We start from the raw sequence: 21,905 nt of genomic DNA on the forward strand, positions 1-21,905 counted from the left end.
GGCGAATCGCAGTTTTTCTTTTCCCTTTTTTTTTTTTTGTGTTCACCGCATAAGAGGTTTTTTTTTTATATTTTGGACTTTTCGGACATGGCGATATGTAATATTTATTTATTTATTGTTTATATATTTTATATGTAAAATTGGGAAAGGAGGTGATCTATACTATTTTGGTGTATTTTTTTCTAAACTTTTTCTTTACAGTTTATTTAATAACCATTTCCCCCTTAGGGGCTAGAACCTGGGATCTTTTAATCCCTTGTCCTATTCACCCTGATAGAGCTCTATTAGGGTGAATAAGATCTTACACTCTCCCTGCTAACTATGGCAGCCAGGGCTTCAGTAGCGTCCTGGCTGCCATGGTAACCGATCGAATCCCCAGGATTACTTCTGGGGCTCCGATCAGAACTGCCACTGCCACCAATAAGAGGAGGCGAGGGGACCCTGTGGCGACTGTAACCAACGATTTTAATACTGTGGAAGGGGTTCGGGGGAAAGGTTTGCACTGTGCCACCAATATTTTTAATAGGGGGGGGGGGTGCACACTGTCAGAGGTAGGGTGCTGGCTATTTGTTTCTGCCGCTTGTATTTGTGATGTATTAAACGTTAGTTATCATTGGTGGCGCAGTTGCCACAGCCCCTCCGCCCCTCTGTGCTCTCATTGGTGGCAGGGGCAGCCGCAGCACAGGGGGAGGGAGAGACTGCTTCCTTCTCCCCGTGCTGCTGAGGGAACATGGCCGAGCTGACAGCAACACGCTCATTGTTTCTGATACTGGGCTGTGCAGAAGCACGGCCTAGTATCAATAAAAGGCAAATCCCGGTATCGTATCGATACTGGGCTAAAAGTATCGACTGGGTATCAAAAGTTCATACCCGAAACAACCCTTATTAATTATAGATTTTGAATGTGTGTCTGCAGTAAATCTTGTTGGCGCACAACTTAGTGACATAATTAATTTTAGCCTTAATGACTAATAATATTTGTGGTCAATGCTCCGGGAGGAGCACTGGACGAAGGTAAGAGAACTAATTACTGTTAAACCTAAAAATGGCTAGTGGTGTGCCTTTAGCCATGTATGCGGGTAAGCCAAGAAAAGGGGGCAAACCCTAGGAGTCTGATCTTGGAGTGGGATTGTAAATGAGGGAGGGTAGGGTGGGGCACCACGAAAAGCCGACGAGCCTGGAGAGACCGTTCGGCAGGTAAATACCCTACGCCCCTCCCACAAATGCAGGCTGGGATCCAGCCTGCTGTACTTGTGGTCAAGGCTTCGGGAGGAGCACTGGATGAAGGTAAGAGAACTAATTACTGTTAAACCTAGGGGTGCAAATTCCGGCAGCCGAAAATATCGGCCGAAAATGTACCTAATCCATTTCGGCCGATATTGTTACATATCGGCCGAAAATATGGGGTATGGGATTTGTCACCCACCAAGTAGCTGACCATCTGCGGGCGGGCGCCGGGCGGGCGGTTTACTTTAAGTCACTGCATCTTTATTTTACCTTACAATCGTGACGCTCCAGTAACAACTCTGCAGGCAGAGCGGAGGGCGGCGTAACGTCACTTACTCACGTGACGCGCCTGCTCCGCCTCCTTCATTCATAAAGTGGGCGGAGCAGGTGCGTCACGTGAGTAAGTGACGTTACGCCGCCCTCCGCTCTGCCTGCAGAGTTGTACTGGAGCGTCACGATTGTAAGGTAAAATAAAGATGCAGTGAGTGATGCTGTGAGCAGCAGGGCCGGGGCTGTTATGGGTAGGGGGATCGGTCTATGGCACTGCTATGGGGAGGGGGGATCTGTGCACTGTTATGCCCATAACAGTGCACATATCCCCCCCTCCATAACAGCGCCACCCACAGATCCCCCTCTCCATAACAGAGCCACCCACAGATCCCCCTCTCCATAACAGAGCCACCCACAGATCCCCCTCTCCATAACAGCGCCACCCACAGATCCCCCTCTCCATATATAATATGATTTATTAAATTCATGAAAAAGAATTATTAATAAAATCATTTAAAAAAAAGTATTTTAAAAGTATTTGGGCAAAAAGGCGGTTTCGGTTTCCGGTCAAGGGCATCCTGAATTTTCGGTTTCGGACCAGAATTTTCATTTCGGTGCACCCCTAGTTAAACCTAAAATTGGCTAGTGGTGTGCCTTTAGCCATGTACGCGGGTAGGCCAAGAAAAGGGGGCAAAACATGAATTTAGGAAGTTTATTAAATAAGAAAATTACAGAGCTAAGTTTGAAAAAGCTTTGGCGATCTCTACCTGCGGATGTGGAATGTAGCGGGAAAAACATGAAGATTGCCATCGTCCCATTTTGCGTATAACATGAGCTGGGACGCCGTGTTTGGATGCCGCAGATGCGGCCCGATTCGGAAGGAGTGCCCGCATATGGATGCAGCGTGGAACCCTAGACCTGAAGCTAGAGAGCGGATATGTTTGATGAACTGTGCAGAAGCGAGCGAAGAGCACGGGAAATGGCAGCAGGGGACTGTCGGGATTTCTGTCACTGAGAGTGGAGAGCAGACGGTTTAGCACTGCCACTAAGCACCAGGGATTGAAGGTTTTAAAATACTCCGACCTGAACCGGTGGACCGACCTGGGAGGTTTTAGAAGTGGGTAGGAGGAAAATTAAGTGATCAAGTCTATGGTGGAGCTGACTGATCGGTGGGGCTAGATGTTGAGCTGAGGTGCAGCAAAACTCCCCTGGTCTGAGGAACCCGTAAAAGCTGATGTAGAGGGCAGCCTTAAGGATCAAGCTTTTGAATTGCCCGAAAGGATTACCATCTAGGGCAGCAGAAATCTTTTGAAATAATTCCCCTGTGACTGGTTGTCTGGTAGGAGTGGACAGAGAGGAGAGCTTCTGAATGCCTCTCAAGACTGCCTTAACAGCCTGGGAAGAAAAGGAGATGTGACTGGGATGGTTGATCATGTAGTGATGCTGGATGCCCGCTAGATAAAGTCTGATGGTGTTGTGAGACAATCTGAGCTCTTTATGGCAGTACGCCAAGAAAGCCAGGGTGAACGAGACCTTGTCCTTGTCCCCCCTAGGATGAAGGCGTGAGAATTTTTTGAAAGTGTTCCACCCGGTTTGATAGTTCCTAGCTGAGTTGGCCGAGAGTGACTTGCGGATGAGACCGTGGGCTACTGAAATGTAAGTATTTAATCCATGATCAGGGCTTCGAACCCTGGAGGGTTGATTCCGATTCTCCAAGCTTCTGGCATGATCTGAAAAAATAAATTGAAATTTAACCGGGAAAGGGCATCGGCTGCAGTGTTCTTCTTACCCTGTACAGTCGTGGCCAAAAGTTTTGAGAATTACATAAATATTGGAAAAGTTGCTGCTTAAGTTTTTATAATAGCAATTTGCATATACTCCAGAATGTTATGAAGAGTGATCAGATGAATTGCATAGTCCTTCTTTGCCATGAAAATGAACTTAATCCCCAAAAAACCTTTCCACTGCATTTCATTGCTGTCATTAAAGGACCTGCTGAGATCATTTCAGTAATCGTCTTGTTAACTCAGGTGAGAATGTTGACGATGCACAAGGCTGGAGATCATTATGTCAGGCTGATTGGGTTAAAATGGCAGACTTGACATGTTAAAAGGAGGGTGATGCTTGAAATCCTTGTTCTTCCATTGTTAACCATGGTGACCTGCAAAGAAACGCGTGCAGCCATCATTGCGTTGCATAAAAATGGCTTCACAGGCAAGGATATTGTGGCTACTAAGATTGCACCTCAATCAACAATTTATAGGATCATCAAGAACTTCAAGGAAAGAGGTTCAATTCTTGTTAAGAAGGCTTCAGGGCGTCCAAGAAAGTCCAGCAAGCGCCAGGATTGTCTCCTAAAGAGGATTCAGCTCCGGGATCGGAGTGCCACCAGTGCAGAGCTTGCTCAGGAATGGCAGCAGGCAGGTGTGAGCGCATCTGCACACACAGTGAGGCAAAGACTTTTGGAAGATGGCCTGGTGTCAAGAAGGGCAGCAAAGAAGCCACTTCTCTCCAAAAAAAACATCAGGGACAGATTGATCTTCTGCAGAAAGTATGGTGAATGGACTGCTGAGGACTGGGGCAAAGTCATATTCTCCGATGAAGCCTCTTTCCGATTGTTTGGGGCATCTGGAAAAAGGCTTGTCCAGAGAAGAAAAGGTGAGCGCTTCCATCATTCCTGTGTCATGCCAACAGTAAAGCATCCTGAGACCATTCATGTGTGGGGTTGCTTCTCATCCAAGGGAGTGGGCTCACTCACAATTTTGCCCAAAAACACAGCCATGAATAAAGAATGGTACCAAAACACCCTCCAACAGCAACTTCTTCCAACAACAGTTTGGTGAAGAACAATGCATTTTCCAGCACGATGGAGCAACATGCCATAAGGCAAAAGTGATAACTAAGTGGCTCGGGGACCAAAACATTGACATTTTGGGTCCATGGCCTGGAAACTCCCCAGATCTTAATCCCATTGAGAACTTGTGGTCAATCCTCAAGAGGCGGGTGGACAAACAAAAACCCACTAATTCTGATAAACTCCAAGAAGTGATTATGAAAGAATGGGTTGCTATCAGTCAGGAATTGGCCCAGAAGTTGATTGAAAGCATGCCCAGTCGAATTGCAGAGGTCCTGAAAAAGAAGGGCCAACACTGCAAATACTGACTCTTTGCATAAATGTCATGTAATTGTCAATATAAGCCTTTGAAACGTATGAAGTGCGTGTAATTATATTTCACTACATCACAGAAACCACTGAAACAAAGATCTAAAAGCAGTTTAGCAGCAAACTTTGTGAAAACTAATATTTGTGTCATTCTCAAGACTTTTGGCCACGACTACTTGCCTACAGATGATGTGGAAATTTAGCTGCAAAGAAAACCAGGTAAGTTTTCGAACTAGATGCATGACCTCGGGGGAACTGGACCTACCGCTGGCGAGGATGTCGACTACCACTTGATTATCCGCCATGAAGCATACTGGCATGTTTTTCCATGACTGACCCCAGATATGAGCTGCCCCTACGATGGGGTAAACTTCGAGCAGGGGAGAGGATTTGGCAGCCTCCTGGTCCAAAGAGATTTGCGAGGGCCAAGGACCAGCAAACCACTGGTCCCTGCAAATGGCTCCAAACCCGAGGGATGCGGCAGCATCAGAAAACCCACGAACCTGGCTACTGAGTCCTTGCGCCTGATTAATTTGTCCAGGGGAAGCCTGGCCTCCATTTTTATGGTATCTAGGGTGATACCTAAGAAGGTGATGACCTTGGAAGGACCCTCAACCTTTGAGGGGGCTACTGGGATGTTCAGGTTGCTGAACAGGCTGAGTAGGCTGTCCAACCTGTCTGGAACGTGATTAGCCTGCTCGATGAGCAAAAAATCGTCCAAATAATGGATTACCCTCGGACAATGGGCATGATTTACCAGGATCAAGTGAAGTGCTTGGGCGAACTGATCAAAGAGCCAGGGGCTGCTCTTTGATCCGAACGTCAAGTGGGTGGCAAAATAATACCGTTCTTTCCATTTAATGCCATAAAACTTCCACACGTCCGAAATGTCTGCCTTTGACAACCAAGCTTCTGCCCCGACCTGTAGGATTAGTTGTATGGCTTTGTCCAAAGAAGAGTACTGCATGGAGTACTCTTCTGACGGGACCAGAGAATTGAGACTAGGGGTGCTGGATGCATGAGGAGCAGACAAATCGTAAATTAGTCTTTTTTTTATTTGAAGATTTTTTTTGATACTAAGCCTATGGGGCTAACACGGTGCACGAGGAAGGGAGACTCAGAAAATGGGCCAATCATGAAGCCTTTCCGTAACTCTGCATCCAACAGTTCGTCAACCGCCACAGGGTCTGCCAAGGATGATAGGAGGTTGGGGCATTCCCAAGTGACCCGTGGAAGGGTGACTAACCCTGTGTGGAAACCCTCGGAAAAAACATTCTTAAGGAACAGGACAAAATCAGGGTCATGGTGGTCTTGAAGAAGGGAGAGTAATAGGTCGTTGTTGATGCCGGCTAGTCAGGAGCGTTTGGCCGTTCGTTGGGAACAGGAGGACTGGGGATGGGCCCTAAAACAGATGGAGCAAATATGTAGAGCTTTGCATTTATCGTAACTGCAGAAGCCTAAATTGAAATTATTGCAAATTTGGTTTTTACCTAGGAAGGTATAAATGGGTTGGGTTTTTGCGCTCCAGTGTTGATGGTTGGCCTGGAAGGGGGGGGGGGGGGGTTGGTGACGTGGGGGCACCAGTCGGATGAATGAAGGACTGACTGGCAGTTAGAACATGCTGGGGCTTTCTGGCCGGCGAAATGCCTGCAAAAGAGCTCCATATCATGGACGGCCCAATTTGTGACGTGCTGATACTGGAGTAAGGCCGCTGCTGCCTTTGCTGAAAATTACCGGTGATAATCATAAAAAGCGAAACCGCCGTATTTGTAACCTAATTCAGTGATTCTATACATGTATGTGTCTAAGGCCTCATGCACACGACCGTATTTTTTTGCGGTCCGCAAAAACGGGTTCCGTTTTTTCGTCCGTGGGTCTTCCTTGATTTTTGGAGGATCCACGGACATGAAAAAAAAGTTGTTTCGGTGTCCGCCTGGCCGTGCGGAGCCAAACGGATCCGTCCTGAATTATAATGCAAGTCAATGGGGACGGATCCGTTTGACGTTGACACAATATGGTGCAATTTCAAACGGATCCGTCCCCCGTTGACTTTCAATGTAAAGTCAGGAGTTAATATACCATAGGATCGGAGTTTTCTCCAATCCGATGGTATATTTTAACTTGATAGGAAAAAATGCTTATAGCAGCACAACGAAAAATTAAAGTCTTATCTTGTGGTGGTGCCAGCCGTGTTGGGAGCCAGTCAGAAGTTCCCCCTTGGATGCGTCATATAGAAGAAACCGCAGCACTCTCCTGTCTTCAATTCAGTGGAATTTATTTCACCAGCAAAACAAATGCGACGTTTCGACCGTAAAGGTCTTTCTCAAGCCATCACCATGGGAACGCCTCTATGTGAGAATATACTGTCGGATATGAGTTAGATCGTAAACCCTCAAATCCGACAGTATATTCTAACACAGAGGCGTTCCCATGGTGATGGGGACGCTTCAGGTTAGAATATACTAAAAGAACTGTGTACATGACTGCCCCCTGCTGCCTGGCAGGTGCTGCCAGGCAGCAGGGGGCAGTCCCCCCCTGTAGTTAACACATTGGTGGCCAGTGCGGCCGGCCCCCCCCCTCCCTCCCCTGTAGTTAACTCATTGGTGGCCAGTGGGCCCCCCTCCCTCCCCTGTAGTTAACTCGGTGGCCAGTGGGCCCTCTCCCCCCCCCCCTCCTAATTAAAATCTCCCCTCTATCATTGGTGGCAGCGGAGAGTACCGATCGGAGTCCCAGTTTAATCGCTGGGGCTCCGATCAGTAACCATGGCAACCAGCACGCTACTGCAGTCCCGGTTGCCATGGTTACTTAGCAATTTGTAGAACCATTATACTTGCCTGCGAGCTGCGATGTCTGCGTCCGGCCGGGAGCTCCTCCTACTGGTAAGTGACAGGTCTGTGCGGCACATTGCTTAATGACCTGTCACTTACCAGCAGGAGGAGCTCCCGGCCGGACGCAGACATCGCAGCTCGCAGGTAAGTATAAGTGGGGGGGGGGGGGCCGCACTGGCCACCAATGTGTTAACTACAGGGGGGGGGGGGGGGGAACTGCGCTGCCAGGCAGCAGGGGGCAGTCATGTACACAGTTCTTTTAGTATATTCTAACCTGAAGCGTCCCCATCACCATGGGAACGCCTCTGTGTTAGAATATACTGTCGGATCTCTGAAAAAGCTTTTATGCAGACGGATCTTCGGATCCGTCTGTATTAAAGTAACCTGCGGATGCCAATCTTGTGTGCATCCGTGTTCTTTCACTGACCCATTGACTTGACTGGGTCCGTGAACCGTTGTCCGTCAAAAAAATAGGACAGGTCCTATTTTTTTGACGGACAGGATACACGGATCACGGTCTCGGCTGCAAAACGGTGCATAATTCCGATTTTTCCACGGACCCATTGAAAGTCAATGGGTCCGCAAAAAAAAAACGGAAAACGGCACAACGGCCACGGATGCACACCCCTGCGGTGGGGTGGAGCACACAATATCAGGTATAGGCTGAAGGTTAGCATGAATTCGGGGATGGAGAGCTTTCTATTGAGGCGGGCGTCCTTAGACCTAAGCACGACAGACACATCACCGCAGGCAATCGTCTTGTTTTCCATTGTGTCGTGGGTAGAAATGAGGATAGCAGCCAGATTGATATCCTTCCCTGCCAAAATATCTCGCCTGATATTTTCTGGCACGAAGAAGGCGGGGGCGATGTTGGAAGTGCTGAGACCTGTACCTGGGGTGGTGGACTGGGAAGTGGAAGGAACTGTTTCGGGTTCTGGGGGAGGAGGAGACGTGGAATCCTTGTTCTCGATGGCCTGAAGCCTGGTATCAATGTCAGAAATTGATGACGCTGGATTATTGATGGTAGCGTGGAGTTGGGTCAGGGATAATTGGATGGTGGACATGGACACCTGCTCATCGGAGCCCCTGGATGGTTCTGGAAAAAGCAATCGGTACAGCTCGGCTTTTCGCGCTGAAGCAGAGTCGCGGATCCCCTTTTTTTTAGTTCTGTGATCAACTTGGGGATAGTCCAGTTCCTGTATGATGCGCGGCTGGCTGGTTCGGAGATTGCCGATTCTGGAATGGACATCGAGTCTTCTATGTCGGAAACGTGGGATATGGTACCGCTGTGAGTGTGGACACCCGTTTGAGCCGGACCCTGTTGGGAGGACCTGAAGTGAAATAACAAAAACCCCTCTGCAGAAAAAATTATTATTATTTTTTTTTTTTCTTATTTTTTTTTTTTTTTCTTCTTACTTACCTGGATCTAAGGACGGGTTAGAACAAAACTTTCAGAAAACACTGCCAGCAGTTGGACAGCCCGGGTATGGCCGTGAAGAGGGTGAAACTTCTCACACCCTGCGAACCTGAGATTTGTAAGTGAGGAAGAAAGCTTAACTGGTACCTGCGTGAAGGAATGTGCCCAGAACATTCCGATAGGGAGACTTGCGTATGTACCGAGTGACGATCAGGGAGCGATGAAAAAAAAAAAGACCTGAACGAGGAGAAAAGAAAACGACAACCTGAGCGTGTCAGGCAATCCACTAAAACGTTTAGACCGTGCTGGATGACCTGGCTTGGAGAATAGGGATGCGGCTTAGGGTTGGTGCTGAAAAGAGACATGGGGAAAACGTGCTGATGAGACAAGGAACCTTGTGCAATAGGTGATGTGATGAGTGGACAGAAGACGTACCTGAAGTATTGGTCTGACTTGAATGGGACAGGCGGATAAACATAGACTGGACCGAGGGACAGGTGGACAAGACGACGTGACCTGGACGTGTCGGGTGAAGACATGACGTGACCTGAGCATGTCAGGCAGTAGACCACAAGACGACCCGAACGTATCGGGTGAACAAAAACACAAACGACCCGAGCGTATCGAGCAGAGGAACGTAGTACGACCGGAAGGTATTAGGCGATGGAAAGGACATCACCTGAAAGTACCAGGTGAAACAAAACGTGTCCTGAGTGTATCAGGTAGAAGACGAACATGACCTGAACGTTTCAGGCGACTCAAGTATGTCCGGCCCTGTGGCACCGCGGGCCGGGACGCACTGGATGACGAGAACCCCACTGGATGCCAGCATTGCGCTAAGAAAAGTGGCAGGCAGTGGGGCCACATGACCCGCGCGCAACGGGCAACGGAGAGCGACAGGACCCGAGATTTAACAGGTGAAGAACTACATGAAATGACTGTGACAGACCCAAGACTGAGTGTGACAGGCAAATAGAAAAGATGACCTGGGTACAGACATGTAGAAGAGGAGACGGAAATTGGAACAAAAACATGACTGACGTGACAGGCAGTAGAAGATGACATGAAAACCATAGAATAATTGAGCGTGACGGGACAGTAGGAGGGGGGAAGATCTGGGCGACGTGAGTCGAGCCGAATTGACAAATGGACAGTGACGGTGACTTTAGTAGATGAACAAACGAGCAGTGAAAAGACCTGAACGGATCAGGCTACAGGACAACAAGGGGGGCCTGAACGTATCAGGCAACAGGACACGAAGAAAACCTGAACGTATCAGGCAACAGGACACGAAGAAAACCTGAACGTATCAGGCAACAGGACACGAAGAAAACCTGAACGTATCAGGCAACAGGACACGAAGAAAACCTGAACGTATCAGGCAACAGGACACGAAGAAAACCTGAACGTATCAGGCAACAGGACACGAAGAAGACCTGAACGTATCAGGCCACAGGACACGATAGACCTGGTATGTCAGAAGACAGGAGAACCGAACCTGGCCTATGCGTGACAAGTAGACAGTGCTGGAGTAAAAAGTGATGAAAGTGTGATGGGGACCGAGAAACCTGCTGACGAGTGCTGTGCAAAACCCCCCTTTTTTTAAAAAAAAAACAAGTGACACCTGTGGCAGTGTAAGTGCTGCTTGATGAGACGCAGCATGTGGATGGCAGGTTGGAGGGTTCTCCACCGGGCCAGACCCGCGGATCCAAGGAACTTGGACCCGGGGGAGGTCCCTCGGCGCGGGAAAATGGAACCCAGGCCATCCGGGGATGCTGCGAGTCATGAGACGGTGAAGTGCATTATAAAAATAGTGGCAGCTGGACCTGGACACAAAAAACACAGGGGGAGGTGGGAGAAAGCCTGGGGACACAACAAAACACAGGGGGAGGAGGCTATGTTGCGCCTAATCGCATGCTGAGATGTTTTTCAAGAAAAATACCCAGGGCTGGGCTCTAGTTGCAGGAACGATATTTAAACCAAGAGAACAGGGGAAGTTTAGGTAATGCGACGGCGTCCATGGACTTATCAGGGAAAGCAGCAGTGGAGCCCGCTATATACATGTCCCATACGTAATGTGCGGTGGGAGCGTTGCAAACGGGGGTAAAGGCGGAGCGGACCGCTCGGCTGGCGGCGGCCGCCCGTGATAACAGACACGTGAAGAATCGACTTGGACCGGGTTTAGCTTACCGAGATGGCCCCGCAGGAGAGTGCGTGCCGCCGCTGCACCGTTCACGCTGGAAAAGCCGGAACCGGAAGTCGCATGAAAATGACGTCATGCACCACGAAAAGCCGACGAGCCTGGAGAGACTGTTCGGCAGGTAAATACCCTACACCCCTCCCACAAATGCAGGCTGGGACCCTTTTAAGTCATACATTTTTAATTTTTTCTTCTATATTTTTTTATTTTGCGGAATTAGTTGTAGGTTTTTTAGGAACCATTTTGGGGTGTATATATAGTGTATTAAATAACTTTTTTATTTTTAGGGGGAAAGATAAAAAAAATCTCTTTTTACATTCGTTTGTGGAATTATTTTACGGCGTTCACTATGTGGTAAAAATAACATTATTTTATTATGTGGGTAATACACTGATGATAATGCCACATTTCTATATATTTTTTTACTATTTTTCTCTCCTGCAGATTGTCAGCTCTGTTACTGCTCCCCCTTCTCCTTCAAACTGAAGGGGAGGCTGCTTTAGGGTACTTTCACACTAGCGTTTTTCTTTTCCGGCGCTGAGTTCCGTCCTAGGGGCTCAAATCCAGAAAAGAACGGATCAGTTTTATCCCCATGCATTCTGAATGGAGAGTAATCAGTTCAGGATGCATCAGGATGTCTTCAGTTCAGTCTTTTTGACTGATCAGGCTTTTTAGAAAACCGTAGCATGTTGTATTTTTACCTCCGGCCAAAAATCCGGAACACTTTGACTGAACGCCGGATCCGGCCTTTTTCCCATTGACTTGCATTAACACCGGATCCGGCTTTTGCATGTTAAACCTGAAAAATATGAAAAAAAAAGTTAAAGTCCATAAATGGCGGATCCGTTTTTTACAATGCATTTTTTCATTGTGATCAAAATCCTGATCAGGATTCAAATGTAATCCGTTTTCACACGTTTTTCCGGATCCGGTGGGCAGTTTCGGTGACGGAATTGAACGCCGGATTCAAACAACACTAGTGTGAAAGTAGCCTTAGCCGCTCATATCTTTTGGTTTGGTACCAGCTAGAGATATGGCCAGACAATGTCAGAATGACAGCAATATGTTCAGTACATGGGAAGATATCACTGTTAGAAATTGGGATGCAGTGAATGCAGCAGAAAGTGATAGCAGGTTTTACAGGATTATTCATTCCAAACTCGATTTCTAACATTGATCTCTCCTGCTTATCTTGGGCTAATATGCAGTATGAAAGCCTGGAATGCCCATGGCTCTAGCTGGTACCACTGAGGAGATATCAGCCCTCCCCCACCACTTTCTGCCTGATCTCAGCTTGGGTAGAACAGTTAAATGATGAGTCTCACTTCAGCAATTGGTATTTATCATGTAGAGGATGTTAATACAAGACACTAATGTATTATTATCATCCATATTGCTTCCTTTGCTGGCTGGATTCATTTTTTTCTATCATATTATACACTTCTCCTTTCCATGGCTATGACCACCTTGCAGTCCAGCATCAGTTGTTGTGCTTGAACACTATAAGAAAAAGTGCCGGCCTATGTGCACTCCTATGGTCCCAGCAACCACAGAGGCCAAATCTTTTTTTTAAAACAGTCGTGGCGAAAAGTTTTGAGAATGACACAAATATTCGTTTTCACAAAGTTTGCTGCTAAACTGCTTTTAGATCTTTGTTTCAGTTGTTTCTGTGATGTAGTGAAATATAATTACACGCAATTCATACGTTTCAAAGGCTTTTATCGACAATTACATGACATTTATGCAGAGTCAGTATTTGCAGTGTTGGCCCTTCTTTTTCAGGACCTCTGCAATTAGACTGGGCATGCTCTCAATCAACTTCTGGGCCAATTCCTGACTGATAGCAACCCATTCTTTCATAATCACTTCTTGGAGTTTATCAGAATTGGTGGGTTTTTGTTTGTCCACCCGCCTCTTGAGGATTGACCACAAGTTCTCAATGGGATTAAGATCTGGGGAGTTTCCAGGCCATGGACCCAAAATGTCCACGTTTTGGTCCCCGAGCCACTTAGTTATCACTTTTTCCTTATGGCAGGGTGCTCCAGCGTGCTGGAAAATGCATTGTTCTTCACCAAACTGTTGTTGGATTGTTGGAAGAAGTTGCTGTTGGAGGGTCTTTTGGTACCATTCTTTATTCATGGCTGTGTTTTTGGGCAAAATTGTGAGTGAGCCCACTCCCTTGGATGAGAAGCAACCCCACACATGAATGGTCTCAGGATGCTTTACTGTTGGCATGACACAGGACTGATGGTAGCGCTCACCTTTTCTTCTCCGGACAAGCCTTTTTCCAGATGCCTCAAACAATCGGAAAGAGGCTTCATCGGAGAATATGACTTTGCCCCAGTCCTCAGCAGTCCATTCACCAAACTTTCTGCAGAAGATAAATCTGTCCCTGATGTTTTTTTGGAGAGAAGTGGCTTCTTTGCTGCCCTTCTTGACACCAGGCCATCTTCCAAAAGTCTTCGCCTCACTGTGCGTGCAGATGCGCTGACAACTGTCTTCTGCCATTCCTGAGCAAGCTCTGCACTGGTGGCACTCCGACCCCGCAGCTGAATCCTCTTTAGGAGACGATCCTGGCGCTTGCTGGACTTTCTTGGATGCCCTGAAACCTTCTGAACAAGAATTGAACCTCTTTCCTTGAAGTTCTTGATGATCCTATAAATTGTTGATTGAGGTGCAATCTTAGTAGCCACAATATCCTTGCCTGTGAAGCCATTTTTATGCAACGCGATGATGGCTGCACGCGTTTCTTTGCAGGTCACCATGGTTAACAATGGAAGAACAATGATTTCAAGCATCACCCTCCTTTTAACATGTAAAGTCTGCCATTTTAACCCAATCAGCCTGACAATGATCTCCAGCCTTGTGCTCATCAACATTCTCACCTGAGTTAACAAGACGATTACTGAAATGATCTCAACAGGTCCTTTAATGACAGCAATGAAATGCAGTGGAAAGGTTTTTTGGGGATTAAGTTCATTTTCATGGCAAAGAAGGACTATGCAATTCGTCTGATCACTCTTCATAACATTCTGGAGTATATGCAAATTGCTATTATAAAAACTTAAGCAGCAACTTTTCCAATATTTGTCATTCTCAAAACTTTTGTCCACGACTGTAGTATGTAAGTATGGCCATTGATGCTGGATTGTAGGGTGGTCGTAACCATGGAAACAAGAAGTGTAATATGATGGAAAAATGAATCACCACCAAAGGAGGCAATATGGATAATAACAATTCATTAGTAAGTTCCCTGTGTTAACTCCCTCTACATGATAAATGCCTGTTGCTGAAGAGAGACAACCGCTTTAAGTACTTTTCCAACAGTCAGAGCGGAGTTTGGGCAAAACAGTTAGGTGGTTAACGCGACTTAGGTGAATAAAGAGTTTACTAAAGTATGATAAAATAAATATATACTCACAAAAATAACATACAGAGTAAAGTAAGTAACAGTCACACAAAGCTGTCAACAAATAAGTGAGCTCTTATCGACCAGTGCCTAACATGGCACCTGTCCGACGGCCATATGATACAAAGGTTGCATTCACACGACTGTATGCAAAATGCGGATTTGCAAAAAATACGGATGACGTCCGTGTTGCATCCGTTTTCTTCGCAGACCTATTGTAAAAATGCCTAATCTTGTCCAAAAACGGACAAGAATAGAACATGTTCTGTATTTTTTGCTGGACTGCAGAACCGACATACGTATGCGAACAGCACACCATGTGCTGTTTTTTTTTCTTTGCGGACAGCACACGATGTGCTGTCCATTTTTATTTGCGGACTCATAGAAATTATGAGGTCCATGTGGAATCCGCAAAAAATGCAGATTGGATGTGGACCAAAAACACGGTTGTGTGAATGGGACCAAGGAGAGGTGATGTTAGCAAGACAAATCTTAGGGCTCATGCACATATTCATGTACATGAGCCTTTACCCTGATGATGTCTTTTAGAGATGAGCGAAGCAACTTCGGATGAAATTTTCGAAGTCGATTTGCAAAAAACTTTGTTCTAATACTGTGCAGAGCAGGAGCTCCGTAAAGTATTACACATAGTAACATAGTTTATAAGGCTGAAAAAAGACATCTGTCCATCTAGTTCAGCCTGTTATCCTGCAAGTTGATCCAGAGAAAGGCAAAAAATAACTTTCCCTTAAGGCCTCATGCACACAACCGTTCTGTTTTTTTGCGGTCCGCAAACAACGGAAGCCGCCCGTGTGCCTTCCGCAATTTACGGAACGGGCAGCCCATTGTAGAAAAGCCTATTCTTGTCCGCAAAACGGACAAGAATAGGACATGCTATATATGTTTTTTGCGGGGCCACGGAACGGAGCAAAAGATCTTTTGCAGCCCCATTGAAGTGAATAGGTCCACACCCGAGCTGCAAAAACTGCGGCTCGAATGCAGACCCGAAAATCGGTTGTGTTCATGAGGCCTAAGGGGGAAAAAATTCCTTCCCGACTCCAATCAGAATAACTCCCTGGATCAACGACCCCTCTCTAGTAGCTATAGCCTATAATATTATTACACTCCAGAAATATATCCAGGCCCCTCTTGAATTATTTTAGTGAACTCGCCATCACCACCTCCTCAGGCAGAGCGTTCCATAGTCTCACTGCTCTTACCGTAAAGAATCCTTTTCTATGTTTGTGTACAAACCTTCTTTCCTCCAGGCGCAGAGGCTGTCCTCTTGTCACAGTCCTGGGGATAAATAGATGATGGGAGAGATCTCTGTACTGACCCCTGATATATTTATACATAGTAATTAAATGTCCCCTCAGTCGTCTTTTTTTCTAAAGTGAATAACCCTAATTTTGTTAATCTTTCAGGGTACTGTAGTTCCCTCATTCCAGTTATTACTTTAGTTGCCCTCCTCTGAACCCTCTCCAGCTCTGCTATGTCTTCCTTGTTCACAGGAGCCCAAAACTGTACACAGTACTCCATATGTGGTCTGACTAGTGATTTGTAAAGTGGTAGGACTATGTTCTCATCACGGGCATCTATGCCTCTTGATGCAACCCATTATCTTATTGGCCTTGTCAGCAGCTGCCTGACACTGGTTTCTACAGCTTAGTTTGCTGTTCACCAAAATTCCTAGATCCTTTTCCATGTCAGTGTTACCCAGTGTTTTACCATTTAGTATGTACGGGTGACTTGCATTATTCCTTCCCATGTGCATAACCTTACATTTGTCAGTTTTAAACTTCATCTGCCACTTATTTGCCCAAGCCTCCAATCTATCCAGATCCATCTGTAGCTGTATATTGTCCTCTTCCGTGTTAATTACTTTACCCAGTTTAGTGTCATCTGCAAAATTTATATTTTACTGTGCAAGCCTTCTACAAGATCATTAATAAATATATTGAAGAGAATAGGGCCCAATACTGACCCCTGTGGTACCCCACTAGTGACAGTGACCAAATCTGAGTGTGTACCATTAATACCCACCCTCTGTTTTCTATCACTGAACCAGTTAATTACCTACATACAGAGATTTTTCCCCAGTCCAAGCATTCTCATTTTATATACTAACCTTTTATACGGTACAATGTAAAATGCTTTAGAGAAGTCGAGATATACGACATACAGGTGAAACTCGAAAAATTTGAATATAGAGTTGTTGCGATATCAATTTTTTTTTATTCGGTTTAGATACCATAAAGTATTGCGATGCTCGATACCATTCGATACCACGCAAAAAAATAAACCAAAAAAGCCACGTGCATTCCACATTTTAAAAAATGGCGAATCGCGCAGTTTTTATTTAATTTTTCTGTTCTGGCGTTCACGCATAGATATTTTTTAATATTTTAATAGTTTGGACTTTTCTGACCCGGCGATATGTTTATTTATTGTTTATGCATTTTTTTTATAACTTTCTTTATTCAGATGTATAAAGCATATCTTCAAATATTCTATAAAATATATAACATGAGGTATACAACCATTATCCATGTCAAATACATTTACATACATCCTTTTATATAATTTGAGTACATCATATTGGAAATCTTACAATCAAAACGAACCATATCTCCCCCCCCACCCCAACAGCTGCTGCTCATGCTAACTTGACCACTCCCTCATTGCTTCTATTATGTGATGTTGTCTAAGCCTACACATTTAGACCTCTAATAAACCCAGCGTGCCTCTCAACTTTGCCTCCAGATACCACTTAGTTAGCTCAAATGGTGTCATCAATTCCTTAATTTCTTCTCTCGTCAAGATATGCTCAACCAGTTTCCTCCATTTTTTAATGAACTTTGCCACTGCTTTCTCCTTGCTTTTACCCGCCTCTAGTCTCTCTAGATAGAGGATCTTTTTTATCAGTCCTACTACTTCTTCTTTAGTAGGCAAAGTATTCACCAACCAATGTCGCAAGAGGCATTTTTTTTCACCGACATGAGGACAATATGTATCCCCGGTTCCGCTACCCCTTTTCCTTGCGAGGCATCCTGGCCCACTGGAATATACTGAAATATGCATTGTTGGGGGTCTGCTCTCACCTCTACCTCTCATACCTCTTTAATAAAATATATTATGTCATCCCATAGTGGCTTAATGTTTTGGCAATTCCAAAGACCATGTAAAAGATCTGCTTTAGGCTGCGAGCATTTAGGACATTCCCAGTGTGTAAAGACATTTTTCGCTAGGCCTATAAAACTCGTATTTCGCAAACGTCTATATGTGTCAGCTAGTGAAACTGCAACCCCACCTCCCCCCAAAAGAGCTGCAAATCAAGTCAGTCTATCAGCTTCCCCCAGGGAAGTCGATTGAGCTTTGCAATAAGCAGAAAGCTGATAGAACGGTAGTGGATGCGAAGTCTCCAGCTGGTATTTGTTTGCGAAATGTTCCCATGACAGCAATGTATGATCTGGACCTATTAGTATGTCATTCAGCGTGCGGATGTTTTTCTCCTTCCATTGCTTGTACATCCTATTTTCTCGCCCTTGCGGAAAAGCCGGTAAAGACCACAAGGCATTTGGGGCGACAAATAAATCGGAAGTTTGTATACTTTCCTGATCGCTTTCCATGCCATTATAGTATCTCTGAGAAGAACAGATTGCTTCACTTTACTGGGCAGATCCTTAATCCTAGTATGAATAAGGGCAGCTAAATCCCACGGCATCGCTAATTCCCTCTCCACCCTACCTGCTGAGAAATAATCAGTTTTCCATATCCAGTCCCTTACATGACGGAATAAGGCCGACCAAGTTATACAACCTAATGTCAGGCATGTTTAGTCCTCCCTCCCATTTCATTAAACACAGCTTCCTGTAGGCTATTCGGGGTCTCTTCTTATTCCAGAGGAATTTCACAAACGCTGATTGCAATTTTCCAACATCAGCATGTTTGAGAAGCAAGGGGATCGTCTGTAACGGATATAACATTTTCGGAAAACTGATCATTTTTATCAAACAGGCTCTCCCCATCAGGGACAGTGGCAGGTCCTTCCATTTATCAAGTTCTTTGGTAATTTTGGCTATAAGTGGAGGGTAGTTTAAGGAATAAATTGAGGAAGCTGTTCTACCTATTTTAACCCCCTGTTATGTAATATAATCTTTACGTATCTCAACCCCTATTTGGGACTCGACTTGTATATTTCTATCTCCTAGAAATAATAGTTGACTTTTGGACACATTTATTTTGTAGCCCGTTACTCCACCATAATTATGGAATAACTCCAAAATAGCTTTCAGATGCATGCTCGGTGATTTCATAAAAATCAGCAGGTCATCTGCAAAACACGTGAGTTTCAGAACTTCCTTCCCCACCTTGATCCCTTCATATACATCGGACTTCAAGAGGTACAAGGCCAGAGGCTCCAAAGCAAGATCAAACAATAAGGGAGACAAAGGACACCCCTGTCTTGTTCCCCTGTGAAGCCAAATGATATCCGACAAGAAACCTGGGATATGTATCTTAGCCTGAGGATCTGTATATTCCGAAAGGTTCCTCTCACTACCATCGTATCCAAGACATCATTTAGCCACTTCCAACTAACATTATCAAATGCCTTTTTGGCATCAATGGCAAGGAGGGCCTTCATTGCTTGGGATCCACTACTTCGCACACTATCCTGAACCGCTAGTACTTACTTTCCTGATAATCGTTACCGCTGAGCGGCCTTTGATAAACCCCACTTGATGTTCCCCAATTAGTTCAGGCATAAGTGATGCCAATCTATTAGCCAGTATCTTTGAGGCCAATTTAAGATCTTGATTAATCAATGAGATTGGCCTGAAAGATACCGGCTGTGTCAAATCTTTCCCTGTTTTTGGGATCAGCTTAATGTAAGCCATATTACTGGACGGAGGTATTCTCCTCCCCTCGTTTATGCATTTTATATGTGAAATTGGGAAAGGGGGTGATTTCATACTTAATATTTTGGTGTTTTTTTTTTTTTACTATTTTTATTTTTTACACTTTTTATTTAATAACTATTTCCCCCCTTACGGGCCAGAACCTGGGATTTTTTTCATCCCTTGTCCTATTCACCCTGATAGAGATCTATCATGGTGAATAGGACTTCACACTCTCCCTGCTTCCCAGTGCATAGTGTACACAGCATCAGGGATGTTACCATGGCAGCCAGGGCTTCAGTAGCGTCCTGGCTGCCATGGTAACCCATCGTATCCTCAGGCTTACACTGCTGGGGCTCCGATCAGAAGCTGCCACTGCACCACCAATGAGGGGGAGGGGAGAGGACCCTGTGGCCACTGCCACCAATGATTTTAATGGTGGGGGTAGGGGGCACTGTGCCACCAATGATTTTAATGGGGTGGGGGGTTGAAGGGGGGGGGGGGGGGGCACACTGCGCCACCAATGATAATTACCCATTAATACAGGAGGCGGGTACTGGCAGATCAGCGGCAGTTAACCCCTCAGTGGCCACAGGGTACTCCTTCTATCTCGTTTAGTAGTAGATTTTCTGTGGACTCTGGTATATTAGGTGGTTTATAACAAACTCCTATTAGTAATTTATTATTGTTTTTTTCCTCCATGTATTTCTACCCAGTGACTCCACATGTTCATGTCCCTCACTTATATATTCCCGGAGTGTGGGCTTTAGACAGGACTTTACGTAAAGGCAGACCCCTCACCCTCTCCTCTCCGGTTTTGGCGATCCTTTCTAAACAGACCTTGTACATTAACTTCCCAGTCATAGTTATCATCCAGCCATGTCTCAGTTATTCCCAACATAGCATAGTCCTCCTCATACATCACTAATTCCAGTTCACCAGTTTTATTAGTCAGGCTTCTGGCATTAGTATACATACATTTGAGAGGTTTATGTATATTTTTTACCCTACTCCTTTCCTTCTGAACTCTTCTAGTCCCTCCTTCCATTCCTCCCCCGGTCTGTATCTGCACTATCTTCCCAACCTATAACGTAATTACCCCCCCCAGTCCCTAATTTAAACACTCCTCCAACCTTCTAGCCATCTTTCCCTTCAACACAGCTGCCCCTTCCCCATTGAGGTGCAGCCCATCCCTACGATAGTGCCTGTAGCGACAGAGATCTCGGCCCAGTTCTCCAGGAACCCAAACCCCTCCTTCCTAGACCAGTTCTTAAACCAATTGTTAACCTCCCTAATCTCCCGCTGCCTTTCCTGTGTGGCTCGTGGTATAGGTAGTATTTTGGAAAACAACAAGTTTGTATTTGCTCAGATGAGCCGAAGTTATTGCTTCGCGAAGTCGTAATAACTTCATAAATTTGTACTGTAAAAAAAACATTTCCTGAACTTATCAGAGCCAATACATTCTAATTCTGTACGGAGCTCATGCTCCATTACAGTATTAGAACAAAGTTTTTTGCGAATAGACTTCGGATGTTTCATCCAAAGTCGATTCGCTCATCCCTGATGTCTTCAATGGAGAAGCGCTCTTTGTTTAATAGCTAGAATTTTTCTACCCTCCTGGCCCCTCTTAGCCCCACCTAATGGTCAATATGCGTGCACAGTTACTTTATTCTTCAGGAACTCCAGGTTTCACCATGTGTCATTAACCAACTACATTACGAGGAATTTAAAGAGGAAGGGCCACTTAATACCTTTCTATAAAGTGGGGCAGATATAGTAATGTATTTTTGATAGTTTTTATCCTCCAAATACATTGATATATTCAGTGTAAAAATATTTTTATTTTTTTACATTTTTCTTTCTTGTTTATGTATCCCTTTTATAGTGAGGCTTCAAAATGGCTGGATGCGCATTATGATCCTGTTGCTGGTCTAAATACCTTCTCCTCCTGTATTGGTAAGTAAACCACCTAAGGTAAGAAGTTATTGTAGCTATAGGGATAGCAAGGATTTAGCTGGAATTGGTCACTGAGTGACCAGTGTAGTTCTACAGAATGGGGAGGCACGCCCTATTGTGAACCTACAAGGCTGAAGCTTATGTTTTTGTGAGGTCTTATGCCTCTGTATATCACAATAACCTCTGCAATATCTTGTAATAAAACATGATGTATATGCATACCACACACAAGCATAATATAAAGCAAATTTGGCATATGTAGTACATTGTAAGAGCTTGTAATCTTACTTTTATCATGCCACCGGGATTAGGTAGATTAATAGGGATTGCTTCTTTCATACAGAAGATTTAGCAGTCTCTTAAAGGAGACATGACTATTTTAGCATCCTCTAGCAAGATCAGCCCCACAGAGATTTTTTTACTTTGTTTCCTGTGAATGGACTTATTTTCAGCAACCTATTTACAGCTACAAATATATGTACATAATCTACATTTCAGCTTTTCTCTCTCTATATGTATAATTATTTTGTACTAGGC

General features: G+C 45.1%; 1 protein-coding gene across 1 annotated transcript in view; it reads left to right on the forward strand.

Annotated features, from left to right (window-relative positions):
• The window catches only part of BBS1 (Bardet-Biedl syndrome 1), a 398,008-nt gene that overhangs the window by 23,799 nt on the left and 352,304 nt on the right, over positions 1-21,905 (forward strand). Inside the window, exon 3 of the mRNA XM_040410173.1 lies at positions 21,298-21,368. Within this exon, the coding sequence (XP_040266107.1) occupies positions 21,298-21,368 (71 nt within the window). The remainder of the gene's footprint in view (positions 1-21,297; positions 21,369-21,905) is intronic.

The sequence above is a fragment of the Bufo bufo genome, chromosome 10 (assembly GCF_905171765.1).
Source record: "Bufo bufo chromosome 10, aBufBuf1.1, whole genome shotgun sequence".
Taxonomy (NCBI): domain Eukaryota; kingdom Metazoa; phylum Chordata; class Amphibia; order Anura; family Bufonidae; genus Bufo; species Bufo bufo.